This window comes from Ammospiza nelsoni, chromosome W (genome assembly GCF_027579445.1).
Source record: "Ammospiza nelsoni isolate bAmmNel1 chromosome W, bAmmNel1.pri, whole genome shotgun sequence".
Taxonomy (NCBI): Eukaryota; Metazoa; Chordata; class Aves; order Passeriformes; family Passerellidae; genus Ammospiza; species Ammospiza nelsoni.
Window position 1 is genome coordinate 20,588,254 of NC_080668.1, and position 17,998 is coordinate 20,606,251.

Below are 17,998 nucleotides of genomic sequence, written 5' to 3' on the forward strand. Positions count from 1 at the left end.
GTTATATGGGATGCCTTGCACTATCGTGATGCCCTATTTCGAGGCGAATTCCTGTACTGGTTTGGAGGTGAAATTGGAGCCATTGTCCGTTTTAATCTGCTTGGGGATACCAAGCCAAGCCATGGCTGTCAGCCAGTTCTGAATTGTGGCTTTGGAGTTAGTTTTGGGGTGCTGTGTGGCTATGATCGTCCCGCTATAAGTGTCCACTGTCACTGCAAGCCATGCTCGGGGCTTCAGCAGTTGACATAAGGTGAAGTCCGACTGCCAGATTTCTGAGGGCTTGAGACCTCTCGGGTTGACCCCGCAGGTCTAAAGGGGTGACTTCTGGCAATGAGGGCAGGTGGCTACCACATGTTTCGCGTCTGCTGTCGAGATTTTGCATCTCTTCGCCAGTGCTTTGGCTCCGATGTGGAGCGACTCGTGCAGTCGACGAGCTCTTTGCAAGGTCCAAACGCCTTTTGCTGCGGCGTCCGCTTTGACGTTGCTGATCTGGAAGTAACCTTTGACTGGGTCGTGGCTGTTGATGTGAATGACTGACACGGTGCCCTGTCGCGAGGAGAGTGCTTCTTCCAGCATTAGGGCTGCTGCAGATGTTTACACTCCTGGTCCTGCCATGGCTAGGCAGAGCCTTGCCACGAATATAGAGTCCGTTATGATGTTGAGGTGTTTGTCTTGGAAGAGTCCACACGCCAAAACCACTGCTGCTGCCTCCAGTTGTTGCACTGACAGTGTGGGGTCACACGCTTTGACGCAGTGCCATTGCTCTCCTGCCTGCCACACTGCTGCTGCGGTTGAAGTTGTGGAGGAAGCGTCTGTGAAGACCGTTGGTCCCGGCTGCAGTTTGTCCTTGACCTTCGGTGGCATGTCCATGTCGACTACGGTCAGCAGCTGAGTCCAGGGTGGCTTGGAGGAGTAGGAGATTTCTCCTCCGGAGCCGGAGAGAGCAAGGGCCAGGTACTCCAATATTGTGGCTGACTACGTGGTCGGCTGCTTGCGAAACGGAAGGTGGATGCTTGTCGGCTCGGTCCCTAGGTGTTTCAAGGCGAGTCTCCTGCCTTTCATGATGAGGCTGGCGATGCATTCGATTCCTGGGGAAAATGCACGAGCGGGTCTTCCGAGGACCGCCTATTGGATCGGCCGGGCCTTTTCAGCAAGTCCTTGGGCCAGTGCTCCCACTCCCCCCTTCGGTGTAAAGTGGATGTACAGGTCCAGTGGCATGGCTGGGTTCCACCTGGCAAGTGTGCCAGTGGACATCTGGTTTTCGATGAAGTCGAGGGAGCTCATTGCTTGCGGTGTCAGCTCCTTGGGTTCCCAGGGGTGCTTTCCTTTCAGAGGGTCCATGACCTCGGGAGGAATCAGGACAATGTTGCGAAGCCATTGCAGCGATCCCACCAGGCGTCGCACGTCGTGGAGCGTCTTGATGTCTCAGTTGACCTTCATCTCGGGGGTGTCACGTAGGAGCTTGTAATTCCTACTCCCAGGAAGGTCACGCAGGGTCCTCTCTTGATCTTTGCGCTCGCGATCTCAAAGCCGTTGGCCTGAGGGGTCTCCGTGATTGTGGACACCAGGTGATCTACTTGGCTTGTCGATGGTGCTGCGACTAGGATGTCATCCATGTACTGAATGATGGTTGCGGTGGGATAGGAGTGTCGGACTGGCATTAGTGCTTTGTCCACGGTGATTTGGCATATGGTCGGGCTGTCGACCAGGCCTTGGGGAAGCACTCTCCATTGGAAGCGAAGGTTGGGCCACTCGCCATTTCGAAACGCCACGGAAAAGGTGAATCGTTCCCTGTCCTCAGGGTGCAGGGGTATCGAAAAGAAACAGTCCTTGATATCCAGTACTGCGCACGTCTGCCCTGCGGGGATGGCTGAGTTTGCGGGTAGCAGTGTCTGGACTGGACCCATGGGTTGGATCGTCTTGTTCACTTCTCTCAGGTCGTGGACGAGGCGATAGCCTTCTCCGGACCTTTTGGGGATCACAAATACGGGGGTGTTCCATAGGCTGGTGGAGGGTTCTACGTGACTCTTTTGCAGTTCGCGGTCGACCAGTTCCAGAAAGGCTGCCATTCGAGGCTCTGTCAGGGGCCACTGCTCAACCCATACAGGGTCTGATGATTTCCAAGTCAATTTGATTGGCAGCGGAGGGTGTACGGCAGTGGCCCTCATGATAAATTTGCAATCCCCCGGGGCCGGGATGCTTGGAGTGAGGGTGCTGCCAGGGAAAGCTGTGCCGGCTGGGGACAGCTCGCTGAGTTGCTGCCCTTCCCCAGAAGCCTGGGCTAACGCGGTCGTCCTGCCATTCCTGTTTAAATACAATCCGCCCCGCCCCATCAAAAAGCATGCGGCTTATTTGCGTAATATCAAAAGTGAGCAGATCGTTATTGCTAGAAAGGTCATCCTCAAGAGTGGGTACTACAGCTGAGTTGATCCCTATTTCTGAAACCGCTTTGGCTTCTTTTGGGTTAACTGGGGTATATGCCCTTTGTTGGTTTCCCTGCGCTCCGGCAACCCCCACCGGGAAAGCATGCATGGAGGCTGCCGCTGCCCGGTCCCCACAGGCTGCTTTTATTTTTCCCCAATCGGTGAGTTTGTGTTGCGATTGTTTCCCGATATTGTTTAAAGCTTTATTCAGTTTCGCTCGAAACCGCATTAATTCTGTTTTCTCGGTTTCCGAGTCCCAGCCGGACTCGGTCGGCTCTTCTGAGCTGTCTGAGCAGCTGTTACTTGACTCTGAGCTGGAAGCTGACTGCCGGTACACTTCTGGCGCTCCGTGCCGTCTTGTTCGGCTTCGACCTCGCTCCTCCCTTTGGGGGTGGTGCCGCTCCCTCCCCCTGGGGTCCCCCCGCCTCCTGCTGGGGGAGGTCCTTACCCTATAAGGACCTAATTTGAATAGAGCGCTCTGGTTGGTTTTATGCTCCTCTGCGGGGGCCGCCCATTCTCCCCGCTCGCCTGCGCATGCGTTGTTAAGCAGGCTGACTGCGTTTCCGCCTCCCGCCTCCTCCCTTCCGCCCTCGCCATGTGGTTCGGGGCCATTTTTAAACGCACATGGCGGGGGCGAGTTTTTACCGATCATGGCGGGGTCCGACAATCCGGCCTCGCTCCGTGCCTCCTCCGCGAGTCCCTGCCAGAAGCATCGCGCGCGCTGCTCTGCCTCCTGTGCCGGATCGGCGGCCGGCGGGGAAGAGACAGATAGAGAAACCGCGGTTTTTTCGGACGGTTCCGCGGGAGGGCTAGGACCCGGCGGGCTCCACAGGAAGGTCGGGGGGTCCCCTGGGGGTTCCGGGGAGTCTCCTGGGGGCTCCGGGGGGTCTGGGCTCAAGCTTGGGAAAGGGTGGAACGTGCCCGGCCCCCGCATATTCCCGCCTTCAATCCGATCACTCTCAGAGGCGGTCTGCGTCGCGGCCCCTACCCCCGGCTTTGGTGTAGCTAATAAACGCATCTCCTGTTCTTCTAACATCTTGCGTAGGGCCTCTTCTACTTTCCCCCACGCTTTGAGGTTTTTACCACTGCCTGCGGACTTAGAGTCCTCTGCTGAGGCGGCAGTGCACTTCTCCCGCGCTTCCCAATATAATATATTTACCGGACATTCGATCGTCCCCAGCTCTAGGAGCCTTGCAATAGCAAGATTAGAGTTCCTGAGCTCACCTTTAATTCCCCATTGCTCATGAGCCTGACTTACGACCTTCGCTGTGGATTCCATGGTCCACGCTGGTCCGGACGCGTCCCTCCCGCTGTGGTCAGACCTGCTGCCACAGCCGCTGTCCTCTGTCCAGGAGAATCCCCGTTCCCCAGGCGCAGATCGCTTTCCCAGGTTTCGGGCACCAAATGTTGCCTTCTGGATCAAGGCAGGCGACCTGGTTCTGAGGATCAGCATGGCAGCCCATTCTCCAGGGCCGCTCGGGCCAATGACACTCCCAGACATCAATATGATGGACGGTCAAAAGGCCTTTATTACTTCTTCTCGTGGGGTCTTATAGTCTAAGGGGTCCTCTACGTCAAAAGGGGGTTTGTCCTTCTTATCTATGGTTAGTAAGGAATGGAAAAGTACTGGATAAGGAATGGAAAGTTACTGGCACTACTGTTAGTGGGGCCACATTCCTACTGTTAGTGGGGCCACATTCCTAGGGTAATCTCTTATCTTAGAGGAACAAAGGGTCCTGGCTTTCCGTGACATCGCGTGATCTTCCGCAGAGCCTTTCCCTATCTACCACAGCAGACACTGATACCTTAGGTTTTAAGTTTTTCTATTGCGTTTTGGTGTGCAGCTTTTAGCTTTATATTAAGTGTTACTGATATCTTTTCACAGAGTGGTGAAGACAAAACAATCCTGTTCTAGCTGGAGACTCAAGGACAATCTCTTCAAACTTCAGGCCCAAAGCATAAACAACATGAAAAGAGGAGGGCAGGCAAGCAAGCAAGGAAGACAAAACTTCATCATTTGAAGCTATTGAAGCTATTAATTGGGCAGTTAACTCCTATATATAAATGTACTAAAATTTACAAAAATGTGAGATCTCGTGAGCAAGCCCTCTTTTGCTCCCATCTCAGAGCCATCCAGGCAGAGCCACATCTGTGGCTCCAGTACTCCCAGGGTGTGACCTTTGAAGGCACTACAATAAATATCTAATTTACTCCACTTAACTCCGTCTGGCCTCTATTCCATCTCCTTAAGGCATCACAACACTCCAGGAGCCGGAATGTGGAGGAGTGAGTGCAGTGTATGAAAACAAACTGCAGCTTCTTCCTCCTGCCCTTCACTCTCAGAACCAGCCTTCAAGGTGCAGAACTCATTTCTGGGCTAAACAGACCGATGGGGTACGAGCTTCATGAAGTCACCCCAGGACACGCCCCTGTCAGGGTCAGGGGGTTCCGTCCCCGCCTCATCTCCGGGCTGCCGGGGGTCTCCCAGCTCCGGTATCGCCCCTTCCCTTCTCCCCGCCCCCGGGGGTCCCCCATTCCACGGCCCTGGCTCTCACAGGGATCCCCAAAACCAATGTCCTGCCCCGTTTGTACCGGGCCATCCCCACGTGGACCCGCCGGGACCCCCCTGAGGGGTGATCGCGGCTCCTCTGCCCCCGAAAAAGCTCCTCTTAGGGAGCCCGAAGATATCCGGGGCTCGAGTCCGGGTTCTGCTGGCTCCAAACACTCACCAAAAAAATCCTCCTGGAGACCCCTGGCTGGAGTTATTTGGGAATTTAGCTACTTGAGCTGTTCTTCTTCTGGGACTTTCAGCAGCCTTGTGTTCCTCACCTTGGAGTGAATGAACCTTGTCAGTCTTGCTGGTATCATTTGCTCCCTTTCCTCCAGTGATTTTAACAAACTTTTCAAGGAAGGACAAGAAAATATTTTCTTTTTCCCTGGCCATCCACAAAAGCCATTTTCCTCATAAGTTCTCCCATAAGTTCCCCAGGATGAAGGAGGGACTGTGTCCAAGTTTCCAAGAGTTCTTCCAGAAAGAACCACAATCTCCTCAGAGGAAGGAACCATGATGTTGTCAAAGGCACTTGGGGTCAAAGAACAGTGCCTGAACTCACTGTGCCAAAATATTGTTGCAATATGGTTAAGAATACTGGTAGAGAGATGCCTCTGCCCCAATTAAGGTGCTAACAAGACCAAATCCAAAGTAGATTTTATTAAACAGTAAATGTGAGGTAGAGAGAGAGATCGAAAAAAGGGAAAAGGAGGGGAGAGCAAGTGAGTGACAGGGACAGAGTGGAGCAGGGCAAGTGTGACATTGTCCCCTGTGTGTGTGTTGCCATCCCACGGTGGGGGTTTTACAGCTGAGCCAGTTTGGGTAAGAGGAGTGGTGTTCACTCCCTGAGCAGGGATTACCCCACTGTTTCCGGGTGCAATGTAAGATGTAACCAAATGCATGTTTTCAATCCCCATCTTCATCAACTGTCATAAACAGGTGTGGCAGTGTTCTTTATCTCTTCCATGACTCAGCCCTGATAACGCCCTCCAAGGGAGATATCTTCTGTGAATGTGCCATTGAGTGTCAATGCAGGACTGATAAAATTCCATCATCCCATTGTGGGATGCTCCGCCCAGGGGGAGGATCCGAGCATTCCTACCTGGATATAGGCTGAGGCTTTCAACACCAGGAGCACCTTGCCTACTGGATTCCCAGAGGACAAGAGCTCCATTACCACCACTGGACCTTCAGAGGAAGACCAGACCCTTCTACAGGATCACTACTTTGACAGAATCACGTTCATCACTCCAACAGGACTGCACCCACCATTTAATGGGACTGCTACCACCACCTTGACCAACAGGGTGTCAGGTTATATCCTGACTCTGTCAGTTTAAGGTAGTGTTTCTGTATCATTGCCTTGGTCCTAATTTTCTCATTAAATTGTAATTCTGACTTAGACTTTCCTTCATGCTTGCCGTCAAACCAGTACAAAACTCAATGTGCTCATACCTTGTTTTCCTCCCAAAACAAAATTTCCCATTCCCAAACCTTCACCTGATGGAGGAGAAAGCTGCGAGGAAGAGGAAGATGCCCTGGGAAACCCAGGCAGGTGAGGAGGAAGTCAGTGCTCCTTTCCCCCTCTCTCCTGCTCCAGCTTCCAGCCCAGCACTGCCCCTGGCTGCAGGACAACCCTGGTGCCAATGACATCCTGCAAGTGATGCACTGGGGAGATCTCCTTCCCCTTCCCTCTGGCACGGAGGCAAATCCCATCCTCTCTTTCTCCTTCCTTCCCCAGGTAAGGAGCTGAGGATGGAGACCAGGGAGGAAAAATCTCCACATCATAACCTTGTGAAAGAGGCCATTTTGAGCGACTCTAGTGCAGAGGAATCCAACATGGAGGAAATGCCACAGAGATCCCACAGGAGGAGGGGCTCCAAAGCCAGACCAGGATTCTCTGAGGAAGAAAGAACCACCCAGAGCCAGGAAGGGGGACAGAGCTTTAGGCAGAGCTCAGAGATGGTGGTTCATGAGCAGCTTTGTGATGGGGAGAAGCCCCACAAGTACTTGCAATGTGGGAAGAGCTTCAAACAGAGCAAGCACCTGGTCAGCCACCACATGATCCACACCGGGGAATGGGCCTACGAGTGTGGGGAATGTGGGAAGGGCTTCAGCTACAGATCCACCCTTGTGACCCACCAAGGCATCCACACTGGGGAGAGGCCCTGTGGGTGTCCCCAGGGTCAGAAGAGGTTTCACACCAGCTCCAGGCTCCTCCAGCACCCACAGATTCACTCGGAGGAGAGGCCCTACTGCTGTCCTGACTGTGGAAAGGGCTTCAACCACAGCTCCCACCTCATCAGGCACCAGCGCATCCACACAGGGGAGAGGCCCTACCAGTGCGCCACATGTGGGAAGAGGTTTCACACCAGCTCCCATCTGCGCCTGCATGAGCGGATTCACAATTCACACAGATGAGAGGCCATTTTGCTGTCCCGACTGTGGGAAGGGCTTCAAGCACAACTTCACCCTCATCAGGCACCGGCACATCCACACTGGGGAGAGGCCCTTCGAGTGTCCCCAGTGTGGGAAGAGCTTCATCCAGAGCTCTCACTTGACAAGACACCAACAGAGCCACCAGTAAGGGAGGCCCTGCAAATGCCCCAGCTGCAGGAACAGCTTCATGCACTGCTCTATCTTCATCACCCATGGGAGAACCCACATTGAGAAGAGCACTTGTGATCCATTTTCTCTGTGATCCATGCTGGGAAGACACCTGCCTGTCGTCCTGCCCCTGCCCTTGACATGATGTGGGATTGAAGAACATGAGGGTCTGGCCATGGCCCTGTCATTACATTCACTCCAACCTCAGGTTATTGCCAGGGGCTGGAAAGGGACTCTGTATGTCTCTTTCCCTGAGGAGAGGAGTGCCCTTTCCAGGCAAGGGGGAAATACGTGGCCAGGGAGACCCAGTAAGTTGTGTTTTAGATTTCCGTGTAAACAGTTTTATTTATCCCTTCTCTTATCAATATTGTTTCTGTTCTGTATGTTTCTTATCTTGTTGGTGGTCCCAATAATTTTTCTTATCCCAGCCCAGGATCTTTGCCTTTTGTGCTTTCCATTGGAGGCAGGAGGGCAGTGAGGGAAGCGCAGTTTTAGCAGGAGCAGGAAATTGGGGAATCCCATTCCTGAACCCCGGCCCGTGGAAACTGAGCATCCCAGCTGGTCCCAGCCCTGGTGGCCATGGCAACAGCACTGGGAGCGGGTCCCTTGCTGGGGCTGTGGGAACCTCTTCCCTCTGGTGCCCAGGGTCAGGAGTGGAGGGAACGGCTGCAGCTGAGTCGGGGCAGGCTCAGGTTGGATGTCAGGAAAAGGTTTTTGCCCAGAGGCTGCTGGGGCCATGCCCAGGCTCCCCAGGGAAGGGTCCCAGCTCCAGGGCTCTCTGAGCTTCAGCAGCGTTTGGACAGCGCTGCCAGGCCCAGGCTGGCATTGTTGGGGTGTCCTGTGCAGGGCCAGCAGTTGGACTGGAGGATCCTGATGGGTCCCTCCCAGCTCGGCCAGTTCTGTGGTTCTGGGATCCCATGAGCCTGGGGATGGGACTGCCAATGGTTGCCATGGCAATGGGCTCTGGCTGCAGGCCTGAGCTGGTGTCCATGGCAACCACCCCTGGCATGGGGTCTCCATGGAGCTGCTGAGGGACTGACTGTAGCAACAGTGGCCTGTTGATAGTTGCCATGGAAACTGACCATAGCAACAGGGGGCCCCTGATGGTTGCCTGCTAAGGATTAGACTGTTACAGGCTCTCAGAGGGGTTCCATGTGGACTTTCCAAGTGTCTCCAGGCTGTTCCAGAGCTGGAATGTCACAGGCACAGACAGGGGCTCCATGGAGATCTCCCAGGTCTTTCTGGGATGGTGAAGAGCCCTGTGGTCAGAGGCAGTCACAGCCATTCCATGGTGACATCCCAGGGGACCTTGGGCTGCAAAGGCACCGATCTGTCAAAGGCACTCACAGGGGCTCCACGGTGACATCCCAGGAGTCCCCAGGCTGCCAAAGAGCCAGGATGTCCCAGACACTCACAGGGGTTTCTGTTACGGGCAGAGTGGGGCCTTCAGGCAAAGTTCATTAGAGAAGCTCCTGTTGGGTAACAAGGCACAGAAAGGATCCCCAATAGCCCCCATAGATCCCCAAATGTCACTGTTGAGTCAGAGATGACACAGACTCAGATCAGAAGGCTAAAGGCCAAAAACCACCCGTTTATTCAATCCTCTTATTTTATACCTTGGTTTGCTACAGGTGGACCTCACTGGTCCTTTAATCAACACATTTCACATGATTGGCCAGTTAAGACAACACTCTTCAGTAAACACTTTCATGAAAAGAACCAACTTTTTACAAACATTGTCGGGGCACCAGTTATTGATGTTTATTTTATGTTGAGCCTTTTTGGGGACTCCCTGGATGGGGTAAACCCTCCTGTAGCAATTCTGTGCCAGATAAAAGGAGATGCTCAGGACTTTTTTGGTCTTCAGCTTCTTGTTTATTGTCATCTTATCTAAAGTTTTGCATTGCTGTCCACACCAGGCTCAGCACGCTGGAAAGACACCTCAAAATGGCCCTAAAACGCACGGTTTCAAGGTCTTTTAATGTTGTCTCATTCAATTAACTCTTAAAATGTGCATTATTTCTACTTATCTGCCAATAACTCATCCCTTGACTATCCACATAAACTCTGCACTGTGCTTTCCTTGACCAATCACCCTGTGCCACCAACACTGCAGAACATGGAGTAGACGAAAAAGAAGACAGGGACTACACCCCAATTCCTCCATCTTGCTTCCTATCTACAATATACTAAAAATCCCAAAACCTAAATTTCTCTCCCAAGTGACATACTACACTACTCTCCATTATCTATTTCACACTTTGGTAAATTCTAATCTATATCAAAGTCTTGGAAGTCCTCTCCATGGAAAAGGTTAAAGACAGTGTTTCTCTGGGGGTCAGGACCCCTCAGAGCTGACAGAGAAATATTCCCTGTGCCCTGAATTGCCACACATTTAACCTAAAATCCTTTAACCCTTAATATGTGAAGTTATCCAAAAATGTTCCAGGTAAGCAGGATTAGAACAGAAGAAATAGAGAACAACAGAAAGACAGCAGATCCATAGAAAGACACACACATAAGCACCAACTGCTGGGGTACCAGCATTGCTAACAGAGGAACTCCAGGAGAAGGCAGGATCCAGACCATAAGCTGGCCTTGTGCTCCAGCTTTTAACCCCCTCGGCCTTCATGGGTCTGCCCCTGGGGTGGGACTGCCAGTTGTTTGTCCAATCAGAGCCAGGGTAGGCACCAGCTGCTAGTGTGATTGATTGACAGATCAGCCAATGAGAGCTCGGTTAACACTGCCCCTGCTATGTGACTGACAGCTCTGCCAGGCCAGGGCTGGGGGCAGGGCTCTGTTCCCCCACAAACCAAGGCCTGACCAGGCCCTGGCCCTACACGGGCATTCCGAGCATCCCAAGGTGTCTCGGGACATTGATCTCATCCAGCCTCTGACAGTGACCACAGTGACATTACAGAACCTCATGGAACCAAGGGTCCACGGTGATATGGTGGACCTCCGTGTACTGAGGAGTCCATTGTGGCTGAGAGGCAAGATGTCTTCACAGACTATTCAATGGGTGAATGTAGGGATGTTAGCATCTTTGAAATGGGTCTTAATGTCTCTACTAACTTCAAGAAACATTTTAACTACAGAGGCTGGACAGCTTGGTATAGGAACGTGCTTCTTGTTGACGGAGTGACAAAACTATTCTTTGTTTTCTTAAAAAGGAAAAAAAGCTCAGAAGTTTCTCTCACCAATTATGTGAAAAGACATTTCATAGGAAGCCTCCTGAAACAGAAAAGGGTGTGCACAAGCCTGAACTTCTGAACTCTGGGTTAAAATCACTGGTTCAAGAGGGGAATATGGGGTAGGGGGTTCAAAAAGTCTGTATCGTCTGAGTACCTCAGCCAATGGGGAAAGGAAGGGGGCAACATGTGGCTAGGAGCTTTGATAAAAGGAGGCTGATCCCTCTTGAAACTTCGAGGAGAAAACTCCATGGGCATGTGCCCTGGTGGATTCTCTCCCTTTATTCTATTTAAGTTGAAGGACTCCTCTGTCTCCTTTATGGACACTGGCTTTTCACAGTCTGATTTTCCATACATGACACCATGGAACATCACAGAACCAGGGAGCCATTGTGACGCATTAAGGCCCTGTTTGAACAGAAAAACCATTGCTGACAGTACAGAACTCATGGAACCAAGGGGCCATTGGAACAATGCACATCCAAGGACACCATGGTGACACTATGGAACCTCATGGAATCAGGGAGACCATTGTGACACTCTGGTACCTCACAGAATAAGGGGGACCATTACAAAATTCAGGACCCTGTGGAAACAAGGGTCAAGGATGAAGCTGTGGGGCCCATAGAACCAAGGAGCCATTGGGACACAGTGGGGCCGCAGGGAGCCGAGGAGCCATGGTGACATTGCAAGCGCTCAGGGAAGCATGGGGCTATTGTGACACTACAGAAGAAAGGAGAACAATGTGACACTCCAGGGCCTCATGGAACCAAGGAGACCATTGTGACACTGTGGGGCCCTATGCAACCAAGGGCACAGGGAACAGGTGTGGCTGGTTTGGCCTCCCGGGGGCTGCTGGACAGGTCTGGCTGACCTTGGCATGTCAAGGCTGCTTCTCCTCTGCCCCTGAAGCACTGGGACTCTGGGCTTTCCTTCCTATGGGAGAGAATTGTCCTTGCCCTGCAGGAGCTCATGGCCAAAACTGGGATTCCTCTCCCAAATTTTCTTATATGCAAAGATTGTTCCCAGATGAAATCTGCCAGGAGAGACAGATCTGGATGCCTTGGCCACCCAGGGGCCACCTCTCATCTGCCTTTGAAACACTGGGATCATGTGCTTTTCTTTCTTATGGGAAAAAACCATCCATCTCGACCAGGTGCCCATGGCCAAAATTGAGAATCTGCCTCCAGAATTCCCAACATCCAAGGATAGCTCCCAGACAAAAGCTGCCAGGACTGACAAGTCTGGCTGGCCTTGGCTTCCTGAGGGCTGGCACTCATATGCCTATGAAGCACTGGGGCTTTGTGCTTTCCTTCCTAATGAAAAGGACTTGTCTTCCTGTCCAGGCACCCACAGCCAAATATGAGATTGCACCTCCAAAATGCCCTATGTCCAAGGAGAGTCCCTAGATGAAAGGTGCCAGGACAGACAGGTGTGGCTGTGTTGGCCTAAGGGTGGCCACCTCTCATCTTCTTCAAAAACACTTATACTTGGCTTTTTTTTTATTTTTGGTAAAAACCATCCATCCTGACCCGGTGCCCATAGCCAAACCTGGAATTCTACCTCCAAAACTCCGTACATTCAAGGATTGCTCCCAAATGAAAGCCAGACAGGTCTAGCTGCCCTTGCCACTTGGGAGCTGTCCCTCACCTGCCTCAAAACACTGTGGCTCAATGCTTTCTTTCCTATGGAAAAGAACCATCCCTCTTCTCAAGGAGTCCGAAGTCAAAATTGAGATTTCTCCTCTGAAATTCCATATATCCAAGGACTCCTCCATGACAAAAGCTGCCATGACAATCAGGCCTGGCTGGCTTGGGAGCCAGGACAGGAGCCACCTGTCTCCTCTTCTGCCTTTGAAACACTTGGGCTCCGTGCTTTCCTTCCTCTGAAAAAGAACTGTCATTCTTATCTACAAAGAAATGGCCAAAATTGGGATTCCACCTCCCAAATTCCCTATATCCAAGGGTTGCTTTCATACAAACGCAACTAGAAAAGAGAGGTCTGGCTGACTTAGGCCTCTGATGGCCACCTTTCGTTTGCCCCTCAAATATCGGTGTTCCCTGCTTTCCTTCCTATGTAAAAGAACCGTGCTTCTCCTCCAGGTGTCCATGTCTGAAATTGGGATTCCATCTCCAAAATTCTGTATATCCAAGGGTTGCTCCCAGGTAAATCTGCCAGTACCATCAAGTCTGGCTGTCCTTGGCCTCTGGTGGATGCCCTTGCAACACTGGGGCTGGGTTCTTTCCTTCCCATGAAGATCCCTGGGACACTGTGGGGACCTCATGGAACCAAGGGGATCATTGTGGCACCACTGGAGCCCATGGAACCAAGGGGATCATTGTGGCACCACTGGGGCCCATGGATCCAAGGGGATCATTGTGGCACCACTGGAGCCCATGGAACCAAGGGGATCATTGTGGCACCACTGGAGCCCATAGATCCAAGGCGATCATTGTGGCACCATTGGAGCCCATGGAACCAAGGGGCCATGGTGACACAGAAAGGCCCCATGGACCCAGAGACCATTATGACTCTGTGGGGCCTGATGGAACCAGGAAGACCATTGTGACCCTTCAGGGCCTCGTGTCACCAAGGGGGCATTATGACACCTCAGGTCCTCATGGAAGCAAGAGACCACTGGGACACTGTGGGGCCCCATGGAACCAAGGGAACAGGGAGCAGGTCTGGCTGCAAGCACTGAGCTTGGCCAGGGTCACGGAACCATCTGCAGGCCCCGGGTGAGATATGAACTCTTTCAGTGCTTCCATCCTCCCTCGAGTCAGAGAAAAGGACAAAGTGCAGGCACATAGAGGAGCAACATGAAGACGCCGAGGGCAGAGAAGAGGAAGTTGAGTCCCAGATGGGAGGGATGAGGAGATGTCCTCATCTTGGGGCTGAAATCCTCTTGTAACGCTATGAAGAAGGATGTAACTGATACATCAGACTCTCCTTTTCCCTGTATCGCATTGAAAAGTACGAGGAAATGACTCGTTCAGCAAAGCCCTCCATGCTAAAGTAGCAAATTTCAAAGTAGCTGTGATCCCATGAGAAGTTTGAACATGGAAAAAGGGAAGCGTGATGAGATCCTGTGCCTTCACAGGGAGAAGAAAAAGATGTCCTCAGAGATGAAGATGATTTCAGAAATAGATGAGGAGAACCTTTGCTCTTACACAACTCATCTTTTAACTAATACCCCATAAGTTGACATGGCCCATAAACACAACTGTAAAAGAGCTTTGAAAAAATGGGAGGGATGTCACAATTGCAGATTTTTCTGGGCAGTTGCTATTCATGGAAATTGAGAGTGACAAGAGAAGTGTCTCTTCTGGACAAGTCTCCGTAGCATGAAAGAGAGACTCCTCTCCTTAAGTGAACTCAAGAAAGACTATTCTAGTTGGGGTAAACTGACTGAAAATTTTAGGTTTGTCTCTTTATATTGTCAGTAACAAAGAAAAGGTTGTAGGGAGAGGAGAACTGTTCTGAAAGTTGTGTTCTTATTACTCTTTCTTTTAGTTGCTATTAATGAACTTTTCCTTATACCCTCTTAAAGTTTTGAGCCTGCTTTGCCGTTCTCCTAATCTTATCACACAGGAGGAAATGAGTAACTATATTCTAGTGAGTGCACTGGTAATTAGCCAACACTGAAGCCACCAAAATAATTGCTGCATTCTCCAAGAAATCTCAAATTGGTGAACCAAAACCACTACAGTAACATTTCTGATGAACTGCACTAGAGCAGAGGGAAATCAAGGCAGAGCCATGGTTTGTCAGGACTTGCTTGATCCTAATGAGCCCTGTGGTGCATTTGGAGCTGAGCCCTGGAACCTCAGGGTCTGAGAGGAGATTGCACAAACCTTTCCAGGAGTCAAAGTCAGAAGAAAACCCCAAAGTGTCTCAAATCATGGATGCATCCGACTGAGGTCCATCTGCTACACAGGCTCGTCATGGACTCCTTGGAGGAGAGAACTGGAGGCCAGGATGGCACAAAAACTTCTCAGAGATTCAGTGTGGAAAGGAAAATCGGGAGTACCTTAAAAATCTTGAGTAACTCAAAGTAATAATAAGCCCCACTACATGTCAATACAAAGCTCTCAAGGGACTCGTTAAAGCAGATAATTACGGCCATGATTGCAGAAACTTCTCACAGATTGAGTATCAAAAGGGAAACACCAAGTACCTTAAAATAACTGAAGTACCTTGAATCATTAATGAGCCCACTGAATGTTGTTACTGACAAAGCCTCTCCAGGGACTCATTACAGCAAATAATTGGAGGCCATGATTGCACAAATCTCTCAGAGACTCAAAGGCAAAAGCCAAACCCAAAGTCCTTTGAAAAACTCTGTGAGCATGAAGGAGCCCCCAGGGCCATTACTGAGCAAGGCTCCCCAGGGACTCCTTCCAGCAGATCCTTGAGGCCATTGGGATGTGGGCTAGGGGTGGATGCTGAGGGCAGGACAATGGGCTGACAGTGCCCAGCCTGGCTGGGGCTGTGCCAGGAGGCCCCAGGACCTCAGGACAAGGTGTCTCCTCCCAGCCCTTAATGGCACAGAGCCTGCTGTGCCCCAGGGCACCAAGACTTGGCTTCTCTTTGTCCCCACCTGTCATCACTGCCTCCAGTTCTCTGCTCTGCCTGGGGCCTGGGGACACTTTCTCAGTTGCGTTCCTCAGTGGGACCCATTAAAAGTCCAAGAAACTTTGGAGTTGGATTCTGACTTGGAGTTCTGGAGAGGTTGCTTCAGCTCCCTCTCAGGGACTCATGTTCAGGGCCTGAGAACAAAGCCTGTGCTGCTGAGCTGGGCTGGGCTCGTGGCACAGAGGCAGCTCCTGGTAACCAAGAAGAGCTTCAAAATCACATTTCTCTTGATGAGCAGCTCTTCTGCCAGCCCAGCAGGGCCGGGGCACTGCCTGCAGCCACCCTGGGCACAGCACAGAAGCACAGAGAGCTTCAATCAGTCAGGGCTGGGAAGGTGCTGAGAAGTGTCTGGGGCTGCAGGACAATGCAGCTGCAGCTCCTGGAGCCATCTCCTGCAGCTGGAACATCCCAATGCCTACAGACCCTGTGAGTACAATTCTGAGTATTTTTGGTTCAGGGGAGGTGAAATGCTCATCAAACTCTGATATGCTGAGGGGTTCTAATCAGTCATAGAATATTTCCAAGTCAAGGATTTTAACAAAAATGAGAAAATTTCCTAAGACTTTGAAATCAGTTTCCTGCTTTTGGAGAATGGCAAGAAGGGGGGATAAATATTAAAGGTAGGTTATGAATTATTAATTATGAATTTTGACAAGTGTCTGAGGCATCTGAAACTCTTACTTTTGGTGATTGTAGGGTCACAGGAGATCCCTAATGTGCTTTCAGTCTTTCTGTCCATGGACAGCACCAGCATCACCTTTGCTGGAGCCATCAGGCTCAGTCTGAGCTCTCCTTTCTCCAAGCTGCAAATAGAACCTGCCTCCAGCCAGTGCCCTGCAAACAACCAGGGTTCTGTCAGGCCAAGGAGAGAGCACAGAGATTTGGGGTCTGTGAGTGTTGGCAGGGAGAGATCAGGCACAGGAAAACACCTGCAGAAGGGAAATCTCCAGGAAGCAGAGAAAAGATTGGGCAATGAGACGAAACAAAACCCAGCAATACTGTGGCAGGGAGAGTTTAGAGATGTCCACAGGACCCCCTCCAGTGCAGCCCCTCCCTCTGAAAAAGCCCCCTCCCTCCTGTGCCCCCAGCCAAGCCTCTGTCCTCAGGACTGGGGTTCCAAGGCGTGCAGCCCCTCCTGTGCAGGCAGAGCTGCACCAGAGCTATGGGGCAGCTCTGCAGCCCCAGGCCCGGTTCCCTCTGCAGAGCACAGGGCTGGGAGCAGCTGCCTGGCACTGGGGACTCTGGCAGGGGGCACAGCTGGCTCAGGGTGACGCTGTCCCCAGTGCCCGGCTCTGGGCAATGCTGTCAGTGCAGCCAGGGAAGGAGCTGCATCTCCCTCAATCCAATGCCATCATGAGGACACTTGGGACTCTCTCTGAGATTTCAGTCCAAGCGGGGAGCTCCAATCCAGGGTACAAACCTGTCCTAGAGCCTCTCTGTGTTATCTGAAAGCCCCAGGGTGAGGCACAGAAATTCTAGGTTGAGAAAATGCCATTGGGTTGGTCAAATGAGCCCTGTGTGCCCTTGGGTGCAAATGTGGGGCTGAGACTATAAGAAAGCGATGGACATTTGGTGGACTGTGGGGGATCCATATGCTCTCAGCATTATCAGGATGGTTTTTAAAGGAAACATCAGAGCATTATCATCCTCTGTCTGAGAATGCTGAAAGCCCACAAAACCTGGGAGACAGACCACCTCCCCTCACTCTCCACTCATCACTTTGCCTCAGACAACTCACTCTGTTCTCCATGATGGCAGCAGAAATGCTGAGAGTTTCTGACATCCAAAAATAGTCAGCAGAAGAAAGGGAAGAGGAGTATAAAATCTCTAGAATATTTAAACAGACTTTCCCATTCCTGGGGGTGCAGATGTTAACAGGGCCTTCTGTGTTAACAGGGTTTCAAAGTGGAACATGAGGACAGGTCCCTGTCCTCCTCCCACATCTGCATAGCAATGTTGAATTATAAAAACACTGTATGTAGTTGCCCTGAACCTTAAGTCTCACTCAGGCACCAACAGCCAAGGCTCCCCCACTTGGAGCTGAAGGAAAATCTGCTAGAAAATCAAAAGGGTGTTAGAGGGTTACAGGAGAAGGATCTGTAGAAAAAGGCTTTGACTTTGCTGGAAGAAGTTCCTCCTAACATGTCACTGACCTTTCTCCATGAACAGCTACCCAAGTACAGACCCAGCAAATGTCCAACAGCAGCTCCATCAGCCACTTCCTCCTGCTGGCATTGGCAGACACACGGCAGCTGCAGCTCCTGCACTTCTGCCTCTTGCTGGGCATCTCCCTGGCTGCCATCCTGGGCAACGGCCTCATCATCTGTGCTGTAGCCTGCAGCCACCACCTGCACACGCCCATGTTCTTCTTCCTGCTCAACCTGGCCCTCAGCGACCTGGGCTCCATCTGCACCACTGTCCCCAAAGCCATGCACAATTCCCTCTGGGACACCAGGATCATCTCTCATGCAGGATGTGCAGCACAGCTATTTTTCTTTGTGTTCTTCATTGGATCAGAGCTTTGCCTCCTGACTATCATGTGCTATGACCGCTACGTGTCCTTCTGCAAACCCCTGCACTACAGGACCCTC

At 51.6% G+C, this 17,998-nt stretch overlaps 1 protein-coding gene across 1 annotated transcript; it reads left to right on the top strand.

Moving 5' to 3' along the window:
- Positions 1 to 6,729: 6,729 nt before the first annotated feature.
- LOC132086164 (gastrula zinc finger protein XlCGF49.1-like) lies at positions 6,730 to 7,561 on the top strand. The gene is given in 3 exon segments (XM_059491632.1): positions 6,730 to 7,139; positions 7,224 to 7,374; positions 7,376 to 7,561. Coding segments are annotated over 3 exon segments (747 nt in total).
- The last annotated feature ends 10,437 nt before the right edge of the window (positions 7,562 to 17,998 follow it).